Source organism: Octodon degus, unplaced genomic scaffold (assembly GCF_000260255.1).
Source record: "Octodon degus isolate 3935 unplaced genomic scaffold, OctDeg1.0 scaffold00002, whole genome shotgun sequence".
NCBI classification, from domain to species: domain Eukaryota; kingdom Metazoa; phylum Chordata; class Mammalia; order Rodentia; family Octodontidae; genus Octodon; species Octodon degus.
The window spans coordinates 12,228,471-12,242,468 of NW_004524578.1; the positions used below are offsets into that span (position 1 = coordinate 12,228,471).

Here is a 13,998-nt window from a genome sequence, read left to right on the forward strand (position 1 = left end):
CACTAAGAAGAATGTATGCAGTGTGTTAGTTATTGAAACTGTCCTAGCGATTTGATTTGAAACTGTCTCACTGCTATTTGTTTATCAATAAAATTATGAAAAAAAAATGGTAGGTGTGCGTACCGTACAGCTGGCCTGGCATTTGTACAGAAGCCTCCAGAGCCGGCATACAAATGTGCACAAGAAAATACCAGCAATAAGCAAACTACAGCCTATTTGTGCTCATAATTACTGAGAAAATTCCAAAGTCCATCTAGAGAAATAAGGATCAATTAAATAGAGTAACAAAATATTTAAGTCACAGGTGTCAGTATTATAAATTTGCTAACCTTCAAAACGTGCATAGGGCAGGAAGCAAGTTACAGGTTACAAGCAGTATACTGTTTATACATGGTTTTAAAACGTAAGAATCAGCACTATCTGTTGTTTATGGAGGCACGGGAGGCTGTGCGGCACAGTGATTAAAGACTCAGACTCCCAGACACCTCCCTGACTGCTGAGTACACCTAAAGCACACAAACCACCTGGGAGGGTTATGTGAGCTATAACCAGCTGAACAGAGGTATGTAGTAAAATTCTAAAGTGACATACAAGCATAATGACCCAATTTAGAATCATGGTTACTTCTGGGAGGTAAGAAAGAAAAAACATGGGCTTAGAATCAGAAATACCAGAGGTTTCAACTTTATACCAAGTAATAAAAATTTCAGATGTGCCAAAGTTTCACAATATCTATACCAACACCTATTATATTCCTGAAGTTTATTTACATTTATGTTTTTGAAAGAAACAAACAAGTTTAATGAACCTATATTGATTGACTGAGACAAGTTCTTCAAATTTCTTTCCTTCCTCCCTTCCCTTCCCTTCCCTCCCTTCCCTCCCTCCCTTCCTTCCTTGGCAGAACCGGGGATTGAACTCAGGCCCTTGCGCTTGCCAGGAAAGCACTTATTCCATTGAGCCATCTCCCCGGCCCCTGGTTGTCAAATTTCTGAGCTCAAGTATCAAGCACAATTCTCCTACAGTAGCTTCCTGAGTAGCTGGGACTACGTGTGCATCCTGATGTGCCTGGCTTATAGATACACATTTTTTAAATGCTGGCATAGAAACATCAGGTATTATTTTCTTCTATAAACAACGAGCTAAGGAGGAACTGGGAAACAGATCCGACAGCTGGCCATGCAATCTAATTCATTCACTTACTCAATTCACTTACTGGTAGATGGACATCTAGCATCTAAATGAACTACCTACAAAGCATAATACTTGCCCTCAGAAAACTCTTAGGCAGAAAAGAGAATTGCAAAAACTGAGATAATCACAAAGAAAGAAAATACACAGCATGTAGGTTTTAGAAAATACAGAGGAGGAAGCTGGGAGAGAGAGAAGACTAACTCACAGGACAGGGCCAACTTTAAGCGTTTGGTGCCACAGGCATAAGCACTTTCCATTTCAGAAGAAGACACGCCTTTAGCCTGAAAGCACTGCCCAGTGAACTGAGATCTTAGGAAGTTCGGGCTGGAGAGAACACAGGGGGAAGGAAAGGAGGAACAGGATGCCAGCACAATGAAAACCATGCACACAGCTCCAGGAAAGGGCAAAGGGGTCCTGAAGACATGCTGCGGGGTCTTCTACTAGCCCAGCCAGGGCCTGGACTCTGCGCCCTCTCCCCTCATCTTCCAGAACTGGCAAGGAAATAAGAGCCACATTTCGCAAGCACGTCTCAGCTCTCAGCACTGGCACATGTTCACCACTGCTCTCACACACACAGCCAGGACGCTGTGTCAAGAGCTAGAGTTCTTGCCACTCTCGCTGTAGAAGTCTTATGTCACCGCAAATGTACCGTATGTGCTCCTGCCACACAGCCCTTGTACACGCTGCTGCCCAGCTTTAGCTTATCCTTCCTGCCCTCTTTTCCTATAACTCCCGTATGCCTTGCTGACACCTACAACTAGGTCACCCCACTTCTCCCAAGACCTCCTTCCCCACAGCCTCTTCACAGGCATTTACACAGTTAGCTACCAGCCCTGCTCAGATGGCAAGCCAGAGTCTTCCTCTGTTCAGCATGGTAACTCTGGAGGCTGACCCAGAAACCAGCTCACTGAATACTGATTGCAAAACGTCTCAGAGCTCCCAACACACTTCCCAACTGGAACCAATTTTCAGACTCACGATGCTGAAGGTCTCCTGGTCGAGGTCATCATCCTCATCCTCTCCAATGGGCACAGGCTCACTTCCTGCTGTAATATGGACAGGACCCTGAGATCGCTTTGATTTATTTGATGATTTGGCATCACCACCTTTAGGCTTTAAAAAAAAAAAAAAAGAAAGAGTTAAAGGAGTCATTGTCCCTTACATGGCCCTGCCTTGCAACCTCTACTCCTCATCTACGTCACGAGGCTACAGAGGGCGAGCACGAAAGCTTCAGTCTGCAAAGGCCTCCAGGTTAACTGCTCACTCATGCGTTATTCCCACTCCTGCCTCTAAATATACCTAACTGTAATTTCAGTTTCATCAACACTACTTTAGGGTTCTATTCTTTCTTCTAGAGAAGGCAGAAAATGTCGCCCAGAAGTTAAGTGGTAAACGTGCAGAGTTTCCAGTGCACAATTTAGCTGTTTTCATTGATAGCTTACACTTAATCTAGGAATTTGTAGTATTAACGTAATTATTATAAATGAAATTTACATTGATAAACTTTAAAACTACATAGAAGAAAAGGATGCAGATGACACAATGACTGCATGTAAGAACATCTGAAACCATATAAAGCATATAGTACTTGGTGGTTATGAATTTACAATCATGAACCAGAGACAGGAAGGTGTCACACCATCTTCAGATGGAGATGGGAAGAGAGGCAGTAACGCCATCAGGGAAGAGCAGCAATGAAAAGAGCTTTAGCAGAGTTAGCGATGTGCTCATGAAATACAATATACGTTAAGCAGCAAAAAAGCAAGCTGAAGCAAACAGAAAAGTGCAAACGGTTCTAATACTGGAGCAGTAAATAATAAATATTTGTTAAACTATTCTTGCGCATTTATTGTTAAAATATTTTAATTCTAAAAAAGAATTTTGGTAGGGCGAGGTGAGGTGCAAAGCAAGCACTAGGGATTGAACCTAGGGCCTCAGCACTGAGCTACATCCCCAGCTTGTGTTTTTTATGTTGAGACAGTATCTCACTGAGTCCCTAAGTTGCTCAGACTGGGTGAACTTGGGACCTTCCTGCTTTACCCTTCTAGACTGCCAATATGTCTGGCAAAAACGTGTTCTCATAGGATCATAAATGCAAAGTTATGGTTTATAACAATAAAAACTGTAAAGCAGGAGCCAGCAAGATAGCTCAGTGGATTAAGGGCCTTCTTAGGCAAGTGCAGGGGTTGGGATTTGATCCCTGGCACCACAGGCTGCGGAGGCCTTGCCCCCGGGCACGCTGAGCAGACCATGAGTCCAGGCGTGGTGGTGCATGCCTGTATTCCCAGCACTGGGAGGCTGAAAACGGAGGATCACCCTGAGGCCAATCTGCATAGTGAGATGCTGTACCAAATACATTAAAAAGAAAAACAGAAAAAAACTGGAAAGCAATCTCAATACAGGAGACTTATGTTGCTTGTGTTATATTACACCGAAAGATTAAAATTATTTTTAAATACTCACTTAGAAAGTTTTTATAATAAACTGCTAAGTAGGAAAAAAAGGCTAGCCAAATGGTCTGATCTTAATTTTTTATTTGTACCTAAACTCATTCAGAGTAATGTTCCAAGGCAATTAAGCAATCAAGAGTTATTATTGGATGGGAGAATTATACAACATGTTTGTTTGTCTGAGCAAAGGCTAAGGTTAATTGCAAAATTTGTTTTTAGATGCCAGCAAGCAAACATGTAACCCTATAGGAATTCTGTTGTTGGAATGAATTTCCTAAGATTCCCAACATAAAGACTATACAACACCAAGGCTTTTCATCTATGTCTATTCCAGTAATTCTTAGCAGTGTTGGCTTGGAATCCTAAGCCCTTTAAATAATCACATTCATTTGTAGACCCTTCTCCTCTAACATTAATCTAACAACACATTTCTCAGAGCTGTATGCACATTCACATACCTGTCCTATCTCACACTGAAAACCACAGCTCTCCCCCACATGTAGTAGAAGATCAATTAATGAGTTCCACAGTGAAAAATACCACAAAATTTAAAAATTCCTCTCTTCTCTCTGTAAGGAAGGGTGCAGGCAGCCCTCCAAAGCTCCATCCTTCTTTCTTGGGTATAGTCACAGAACAATTATACCAAGGCATTCAAACTCCACTTTATGTCTAAATCTCAACAGGAACTCCTAGCCCCTGGGTATCTCTTAAAGTAGAATAGCATCAATACCTTCTCCTTCTTATCTTTGGACTTCTTCCTTTCTTTGTCCCCTTCTTTGTCTTTCCTAGAACTCGTTTGTTTCTCTTTGTTCTCTTTGTTCTCTTTTTTCTTCTGTTTTTTCTTCACTGGGCTTTTTTCTAAGCCATCATCCTAGGAAACAAATAGAGCTGTGAATTTTTGCTATAAACCTATTTACTTATTTACTTTGTAGAAGTAGCACTATCCCCAACGGCTCATTCTGCATCTAGAAGCTTATAATCAAACACAGGACCTTACAGCACCACCTGCACAATTTGCATCTCTCTGGCATGAACCAATCAAGCCTGCTCAGGTGGATGTTCTTTATTTACATCTCTCCTGTCAGTTCTCACAGCAGCGCTTTAAGACAGCTATTATGGAGCTAGGGGCAGGCAAAGTTCAGTGGCACAGCACTTGCCTAGCATGTGCAAGGCCCTGCGTTTGAGCCCCAGCACAGCACCCCACCCAAAAGACATTACCATTCCCACTTTACAGACAGACAAAGACCAAGGCTGAGCAGACTGAATTTCTACACACAGTCATCTAGAATGATGAGGCCGCTAGTATTTGAGTTCAGATATACAGACTCAAATCCATGCTAGTTCCTGTAGCCTCCCACACTGACCGTCCTGAAACCAATGTCAAAGTACAGCTATACTTTAACAGCAACAAAACAAAATCCCATAAAGTTGCATCTCACTGAAATAACACACTCAATGGCACCAACTTACTTTTTGCTTAACTCAGACCTGAGGTCAAAAACTGGTAGAAGCCAGGGGTGCTGACACATACCTGTAGCCCCAGCACTTGGGAGTCTGAGGCAGGAATAAAACAATTTCAAGGCCAGCCTGGGCTACATAGGGAGCCCAAGACCGGCGTAAACTACATAGCAAAACCCTGTCTCAAAACAGAAACAAAAAACCCTGGTGGACCTTGGGCCAAACCTGACCTACAGAGAACGTTTATTTGGACCTAATCAACTGTTTAGTAGCTGCCTGTTCTATTAGACATGAGCTCTCTGGCTAACCACTATTCGCCTACCACTGCCTCATTCTCAAAATTGAAGCTAACTGTCAACAGCCATTTATCACTAAGACACTTTCATGGTTTCCAGTACTTACTGACACTACGTATGAATTTGAAATGGCGGACTTACATGAACACAGTATATGTGAACACATCAAGGGGTTTTATACCAGGGGGCCAAATAAAGGGTACAAAGAGAACAGCAATACCCTCAAACGAGGCCCAGCCTTGTACCTTTACTTCTCCCTCTTCGGATGGATTGTCTGAGTGCCTAGGAGATGAAAACTCAACTCCATGCTCATCTTTCAGCCTGGGTGCTTTGTTTTCCTTCTTTACTCGAGGCTTCCTTTTCTTTAATTTGGCCTGGAAAAAAAAAGATAAAATACAGATACAGATCTTTTTCAAAAGCAAACATCCACTTACTACTTTGACCCTCTCAAGGATTAGCCCCCATATAATTCAAACCAAGAAATTCAGGGAAATTAAGAATACAGCCAAATCTAACTGGCAGCGGGTGGGGCGGGGCGCCGCCATGCAGCAGACCACCCGGAGGGCCTATCTGTATCTAAATCACATGAAAACACTTGCATTCCCTGAACTTCCTAACTGTGTTGTAGCATGAATGAAGTTAAAATGCACGCTAAAGCCTAAGCTCCACCTCATCCTAAAGCTAAAATTCAAAAACAGGAGAAAAAAAACACTATGTACAAACATACAATTAAAAACAACATTAACGATGGCAAACTGTAAAACCTACAAACATGCTACATCCTAAAATAAGAAAAAACCAGGCATGGTGGCTCACACCTGTAATCTCAGCCTTTGAGAGGCTGAGGCAGAAGTAAGTACTGCCATGAGTTTGACACCAGCTTGGGCTACGTGGTGCATGAGTTCAGGGCCAGTCTAAACTACATAGTGAGACCCTGTCTCAAAAAAGAAACATACATACATACATACATACACACATACATACATAAATGAAAAGATCTAAATATTGCTTAATTGAATATAATAATGTAATCTAAGGGCCAGCCTAATAGTGCAGCGGACTAAAGCGCCTGCTTAGGCAGAGCGCAGCGGCTGGGGTTCGATCCCCGGCGTGCTGTGCCGCGCTGAGACGGCAACGGAGCCTGAGCATGGTGGCACACAGCTGTAACCCCAGCGCTTGGGAGGCTGAAAAACAGGAGAATCGCTCAGAGTCCGAGCAACATAGTAAGACCATGTAGACCCTGTCCTAAATACAGAAAAATAAATAAATAATAATATAATGTAATCTAAAATAAGTATAAAATGATCCAGTCTATCTTTCTAGAGCCTAACATGTAGAGCCCATTCACTACATTCTCTGGAGAATGATACTAAATCCTTATGACATTATTACTTGAAAAACAACAAGGACTGTGATTGTGCTGACCTTTTAAAAGAAAACTGCTTTGACTTACCATGCAAGGCGACTAATACAAATGACACAGAGCCTGACAGCACTTTGGGCCCAACCACACGCCAGGGCAGTGTCTCCTAACTGTGACACTCATCTTTCTGGCCCTGAACTGAAATAGTAAATAGGAAAAATAAAAGGAGACAACGTAGCCAGGGAGATAGCTCAGTAGAATAAGTGCTTGCCTGGCAAGCACAAGGCCCTAAGTTCAATCCCTGGTTCTGCCCAAAATAACATAAAATAAAATAAACATAACAAACTGGCAAATCCTTTGGTATCTAATGCAGTAGCTGGAAGGAATCATGTTCCCAAACTGAGGAGGCCAGAAAAAGTATCAGTATATCTGGGCCAATGGTAATAGTGAGAGATGAAGATTATTTTGAAGCAATATTTGAAGAAAATGGGGTTTGGAAGAAAGTCGCCAAGGTGCTAAGATTAACTATTCAATGAGTACTTCTACTCTTACCAGCTAAGCCACTGCTACAGGGCCTCCTAAGCCTCCAGAGTATCCAATCACGGTAGGGCAGCACCGTGTGCAGTGCCCACAGAGGACGTCGCTTCCGCCCCACCTCTGCAGGGGTGGAGCTGTGCCCAGGAAGAACTCCAGATACAGCAACTCACCTCCTCCCCGCCTGCCACAGCCCCCTTCTTCTCCAGGCCCTTCCTGAGCAGCTTCAACAAGTAGTCAGCTCGGTTCTGTAGCTGCTTCCCCTGGGGCTTTTTATCTGTCTCCACAGGCAGAATCTTCGACAGGAAAAGGAGAGAAGCACCCGGCAACACCCACATCCGGTTAGTGGAGCAGAACAAAGAGCTCAGTACAGTCCTTTCCCTCCCCAACCACCCAAAACACAGATAAAGCCTCAGATCCTATTCTCATGTCCATGGCTTCCCAGTCACTGAAAATCCCTCATGAGCCGTTCTCATTTTACAAAATGGGATGGAGAAATCCAGCTCTCCCACTGGCTCCTACCTGTGCTGTTAACAGGGTAGAACAACTCAGGTAGGAGGGGCTTGTGGCTTCATCTGCTAGAGCATCCCAGCCGGCGTGGATTTCCTCCTTCCAGGAGCAGGGAATCCCTGGAGCTAGGTTAAAGCTTCGTTTTAGATTGAAAATGCTTCTTAGAGCATTGCCGGAGAGCACTGAGCTGCTACGCCAGGACATGATGCATTTCCCTGCTACCATAGCTACACTGCTCAGGCCAGACTGGATTTGGGCTCAGAGCTCACAGCAGGGTGCTATCACCCTCCTGCAACCCAGATGGGATGAGCACACTCTGCCTGCCGTGCCAGGGAGAGCCCTGCTAGGAGCACAGCATGGAGTGAATCCAACTAAATTTGAGTCAGTCGGCTTTCCCTAAAGCTTTAACCACGGCCTTGTTACTTGCAACAAATAGGGTGGGAGGCTCAATTTTTTGGGAGAAGCACAATGTAATTCCACTACAAAAATACCAAGGTGATGCTCATTCTTTGTGTGTAAAACTGAAATGCAGCTGTTTCAAACACACTTTAAACTAACAGCCAAAAAACTAAGGCCCAGAAATAAATTTACCCTGGTATTTGTTGTAATGAGATCTAACCTAAAGGAAGTATGAGAATATTAAGATTTTTCCTAGAAGTACCTCAAAATGTCACCTGGCTACTGTCATTCCCTTTACTGTCCACAAAAGTGTTGCAGTCCACTAAGATGGTAACACTTCCCAGGAATTTACTATTATAATAATATCTAATCTGATCCCCCACTTCTTGAAAGAGTTAAAAATAAATAATAATATAAAAACAGTATATCTTCTAGAACTCTCTGGCTGAGCTGCTTACTTTGTCAGTCAGGTTCAGCTCTGGGTCTGTCTTAATTAACTCCCAGTTTCCATAGCCATGCTCATAAATGCCCAGCAGCAGGCGAGAGTCTTCCTCCACACCCCACTCTACATCAAAGTGTGCCGCTTTGACCCGACAGGTTAGGCAGTATCTGTAAAGGAGGTTTCAAGACAAGAAAGTATTACCAAGGGGCCTTTTAATGTTGTAAGAAGAGACAGCGATGACACGCAACTATAACCTCCACCCTGCGTCATCCCTGCACCTATACACTCACTTTTTTTTTTCTTCAGGGTCCACAGGGATAGATTTATGAAGCATCTCAAACTCTTCTTCATGTTGGATAATGGATTTAACATTAACCTGAACTCCAGATATCTTGATTGTTGGGCCTCTCCTTTTTCCAGGACCTTTCCCTAAAGAAAAAAAATTTGTATTTATTGTATGAAAACTTGTTGAAACTTCACAGAAAAGATGTTATCACCAAACCGTGAGTTTTGACTGTTGAAGATAATCCTTGAGACAAAAAATTTCCTTAAATTAACATTTGCAAAATACAACTTTAAACAATTCCATTCTTCCTGCTTAGGCAGAGCACAACGGCCAGGGTTCAATTCCCGGCATGCTGTGCCGCGCTGAGGTGGCAATGGAGACTGGGCATGGTGGCACATGCCTGTAATCCCAGCACTTGGAAGGCTGAAAAACAGGAGAATCACTCCGAGTCCGATCTACATAAGGAAACCCTATAGACCCTGTACTAAATAAAATAAAATCCATTCTTTCACACTTGTTTTCTTTAATACATCAATGTTGAATTATATTTTAATCTACCTGTCATAAAATTAATAAATAAAAAGATGCTGAAGGCATCAACTTAATGCTGAAACTTACTCCATTTTGTTTTCCTACCAATCCCACTGTTGAGTTTTTTAAAAACTCAAGTATTTCATTTTTATTTTTTAATATGTATTTGGTACAGGGTCTCACTACACAGCTCACACTCATAGCAAACCTCCTGTTTTCAGCCTCGCCAGCACTGGGATTACAGGAAAGCGCCACCACGCCTGGCGGCGGGGCCTGTGGTACCGAGGATGGAACCCTGGTCCTTGCACTTGCCGAAGCAGGGGCTTAGTCCACTGAGCTACCTCGCTGGCCCAAGTATTTTAAAGACAATTTACACTTAATGTTTGAAAGCTCACTTCTAAAAAAGTACCAGACCATGTTAATACCAAACACATATGAAATGAGAAACACTGTAACATATCTAGATGTCTCCCTACAGCCTCACACTGTCATGGACAGGGCCTTTGGAAGGTGCCAAATTACACAGAAACTCTAGCTGACTTTCTAGCTGACTTTCTGTCAAAAGGAGGAACCCCAACAGAAGAGGTAGGTCTGAGGATAAGACCACGCGAGGGCTGCATGGCCCGTCCTGGATCCCCCGTGTCTCTGCTTCCTACCCACTCCACCATGAGCTGTTCTTCTCTACCATGCCCTGTCATACCATTCTTGAGCCAATCAACTACGGACTAAAACCTCTACAGACTACAAGCCAAAACAAATCCCTCTTCCTTGGGCCAGGGGTTTAGCTCAGCAGCACAGTGTCTGCCTTGAAATCAAGGTCCCGAGTTCGATTTCCAATACTACAAAATAAAAACAAAATAAATCCCTCATCCTTTAATTTGTGGGCGTCAAGTATTATGTTGGCAATGAGACGTTTAAGACAAAAAAGGCTGCCATGAAAAGTTTAATCTATACTTGAAATTACAGTGACCCTAGAAGTGACACTAAAATCCTACCGCTCTAAAAAGTCCAAGTTGAAATCTATAATACCATTTGTTTAAAACTATTCTCAGGCTGGGGAGATAGCTCAGTAGAATAAGCACTTGCCTGGCAAGCACAAGGTCCTGAGTTCAATCCTCGGTACCACAAAAATAGATAGATAGATAGATAGATAGATAGATAGATAGATAGATAGATAAGAAAGATAAAAAAATGAAACTGTTCTCAATAGAAAACTGGTAAAATATGTGGAGATAGTTGTCCCTTAAAAAAAATGCATAACCATGCTCATTACATGAAAAATAAGAGGGTATGTATTCCTATCAGGCTAGCAAAAACCCAAACACTTAATAATGTGTACTATTTGTGAGGCTCATACACAGATACTAACAAACATTACTGGTGACATGTAAATAACCTGACACATAAAGAATTTGGCAATGTCAAAGCAAAGTACATATGAGGTATAATCAAAAACTACAGCAATTCTTTAAAACTGAACATTTCTTACAGTAAAGGACACACTGCCATTAATCCTCCACAAAATAAATACTCTCAATTTGCACACACTTATCCCACCCTTGTGGAGTATCTTCAGCTGCACTCATATGGCTGCCTCAAGTGAACAAATCAATTCCAAATATTTAGATTTCATGGTCGTTTTGACTTTGGGGAAGAGCCAGGATTTGCACAGCATGAAATCCATCAGTAAGGTGGACATTCATGGGGGCCGGGAGATGGCTCAGTAGAATAAGCGCTTGCCTGGCAAACGCAAAGGCCCACGTTCAATACCCAGTTCCGCAAAGAAAAAGTTAATAAGGTGGACATTCTTATAAGGCTGCCTCTCCATCAGCCAGCAGTACATTCACCACATTTCTTATCACATCTCAATACAGACATTCATGAAAGAGAACTTCCAGAACTACCGACTTCACAAAGTGCCCAGAATGATGGGACAAGGGTGTGAAGTGAGACAGGCTGATGGCCACTTGTGTTTTACAGTAATGAATTTATTTATTATTTATTTATTTACTTTGGTGGAACCAGGGATTGAACTCAGGCCCTTGCACTTGCTAGGGAAGCACTTATTCCACCAAGCCATCTCCCCGGCCCCTGTAATGAATTTTTAAAAAGTAAACATTCCTTATATTTTTTGATTATTGTATGTATTTTCCTTCCAGGATCCAGTAATCCTAATTCTAGAAATCTACCCTCTAAACTTGTAAGAGCATACTTATTAGACCACATTTATTCTTTGTGGCTTTATTTACAATAGCAGAAGACTACAACCCACATATTCGTTACTAAAGAACAAAAAAGTGAACTACCATGTGCCTATATGGTAGAGCCCTGGGCACCTGTCAAAGAAGGGACAATCTCTACCTAAAGACATGAAGAGCTCTTAGCTACATGCTTTCTCTCTCTCTTTTAAAATCTTTTATATATGTACTTATTTATTTGGCACAGGATCCCACTACACAGCTCAGACTTATAGTGATCCTTCTGTCTCAGCCTCCCCAGCACTGGCATTACAGGTGTGTGCTACCATGCCTGGTTTCAGGGCCAACAGAGTGCACAGAGTGGCCAGAGTTCTGGGGCCAGCATGGCATGGGGTATCAGGGATCGAACCCAGTCCCTGCACTCACCAGGCAGGCACTTAGACCGCCAAGCTATCTCCCCAGCCCCGCTACACGCTCTCTTGTAAGAGGAAAAACATATACCCACATACTTAAATTTTTAAAAAGAAGCAATGGAATAATAACGTATAAGTACTAGGAATGGTGGCCAGAGGAGGAGGGAAGAACAGGCTGGGAAGTGAGAGAACAAGAGGCTCCATGTGAGCCCTGTTTCACAATCCCATCAAAATAACAAGAATATTCCCTAAAAATTAAAGATAAATGAAAACAGGACTTTGTAAAGTTAAGTTGGTAATTTAACCAACACAGAAAAGAACTTCAAATAATTTTAAAATATAGTATTTTGACAAGATGTTAAGTGGAACGTATTCTAATTAAAAAAAAAAAAAAAAAAAAAAAAAAGATAAGCAAGTAAACCAAACTTTCCATTTGGGAGCATTACTAACAATAGCAAGACCATGGGCTGGGATGCTAACTAGGTGGTCTAAGCATCTGCCTGGCAAGCACAAGAACCCGGGTTCAATCCCCTATATCATGTGCTGTTCTGGCCCAAAACTGGGTATGGTGGCGCACGCCTGTAATCTCAGTGCTGAGGAGGCTGAGACAGGAAGATCACTACTGTGATTCAGTCTGGGCTGCACAGTGAGATCCTGTAACAAAAAATTAGAAAAACAACAGCAAGATTGATACACACACACACACACACACACACACACAAATACGTAACTATGTTCATATTTTTAGAAACAGTATCAATAATCTTCCCACAGAAATTAAAATGTTGCCCTGGATTCAAGTCAGGAGAAAGCAGTCAGATCCAGAATGTGAACATACAGAAAAAAAATAAAACATGTGCAGCGAAAAGGATATAATAAGGAAGTTATATCTAAAACCATATCTAAAACCATGGGGGGCGGGGCAAGGAGATGGCTCAGTAGAATAAACACTTGCCTGGCAAGTGCAGAAGCCTGAGTTCAATCCCCAGTTCTGCCAAATAATAATAATAATAATAATAATAATAATAATAATAATAAATAATAAATAAAACCATGAGATTAGAGCCAGAGAGCTCAGCAGATTAAAGCGCCTGCTGAGACAGATGCAAGGACCAGGTTCGATCCCCAGCCTGTCCTGTCGAGCTGGTACCAGTGCCAGCCCCACCCCTGGGGCATGCTGAGATGGCGAGACTGAGCGTGTTGGCGCACACCTACGATCCCAGCACTTGGGAGGCTGGAAACAAGGATCACTATGAGTCCAATCTGTGTAGTGAGACCCTGTACTAAATACATAAAAAAATTTAAAAATAAAACCAAGAGACTGAAAATGAAAGGGACAGGACAGGACAGGACAGGACAGGACAAGACAGGACAGGACAGGACAGGACAGGACAGGACAGGACAGGACAAGACCGTGTGTGTGCCCCACGCTATCACTAATTTGTGTTTAAAGTGGAAAAGTGGGGCTAGGGATTTGGTTCAGCAGTAGAATGCTTACCTAGTAAGCTGGAAGCCCTGGGTTCGGTCCTCAGCACCAAAAACAAAAAATAAAGGTCCCCTAAAAAACAATTCAACTAAAGTGGAAAGGTGCCAGCCATGGTGGCTCACACTACAATCTTACAGTTCGGGACGCTGCTACATGAATCCTGCTATGAGTTGGAGGCCAGGTCAGCCTAGGCTACATGGTGAGTTGAAGGCCAGTGGAACTACACAATGAGATTCTTGTCTCAAAAAAACACCCTCCCCCAAAAAAGGCAGTATCTATTTTTCTGTAAAACATGTGCATTTTAAAATTTCTCAAAAAGATGAGAAACAGGGCTGGTGAGATGGCTCAATGGTCTAAAGCACCTACTTAGAACAAGCTTAGCAAAGCACAGGGACTGCAGTTCAATCCCCCAGCACCACATGCCAGCCAGCCCCGCCC

General features: G+C 42.6%; 1 protein-coding gene across 5 annotated transcripts in view; it reads right to left on the minus strand.

Moving 5' to 3' along the window:
* The window catches only part of Chd2 (chromodomain helicase DNA binding protein 2), a 152,612-nt gene that overhangs the window by 28,341 nt on the left and 110,273 nt on the right, over positions 1-13,998 (minus strand). For 4 of the 5 annotated variants that reach the window (XR_002820119.1, XR_002820118.1, XR_002820120.1 and 1 more), the window contains 6 exons: positions 8,937-9,075; positions 8,663-8,813; positions 7,469-7,591; positions 5,644-5,772; positions 4,375-4,515; positions 2,173-2,307 (listed from right to left, as the gene is read on the minus strand). Coding sequence is in view for 1 of the 5 variants with exons in the window: in XM_023710091.1 (XP_023565859.1) it covers positions 2,173-2,307; positions 4,375-4,515; positions 5,644-5,772; positions 7,469-7,591; positions 8,663-8,813; positions 8,937-9,075 (818 nt within the window). In the remaining 4 variants the exon portion in view is untranslated. Of the gene's footprint in view, positions 1-2,172; positions 2,308-4,374; positions 4,516-5,643; positions 5,773-7,468; positions 7,592-7,817; positions 7,931-8,662; positions 8,814-8,936; positions 9,076-13,998 lie in introns of those variants that run through there. The other variant, XR_002820121.1, reaches the window with a different exon arrangement.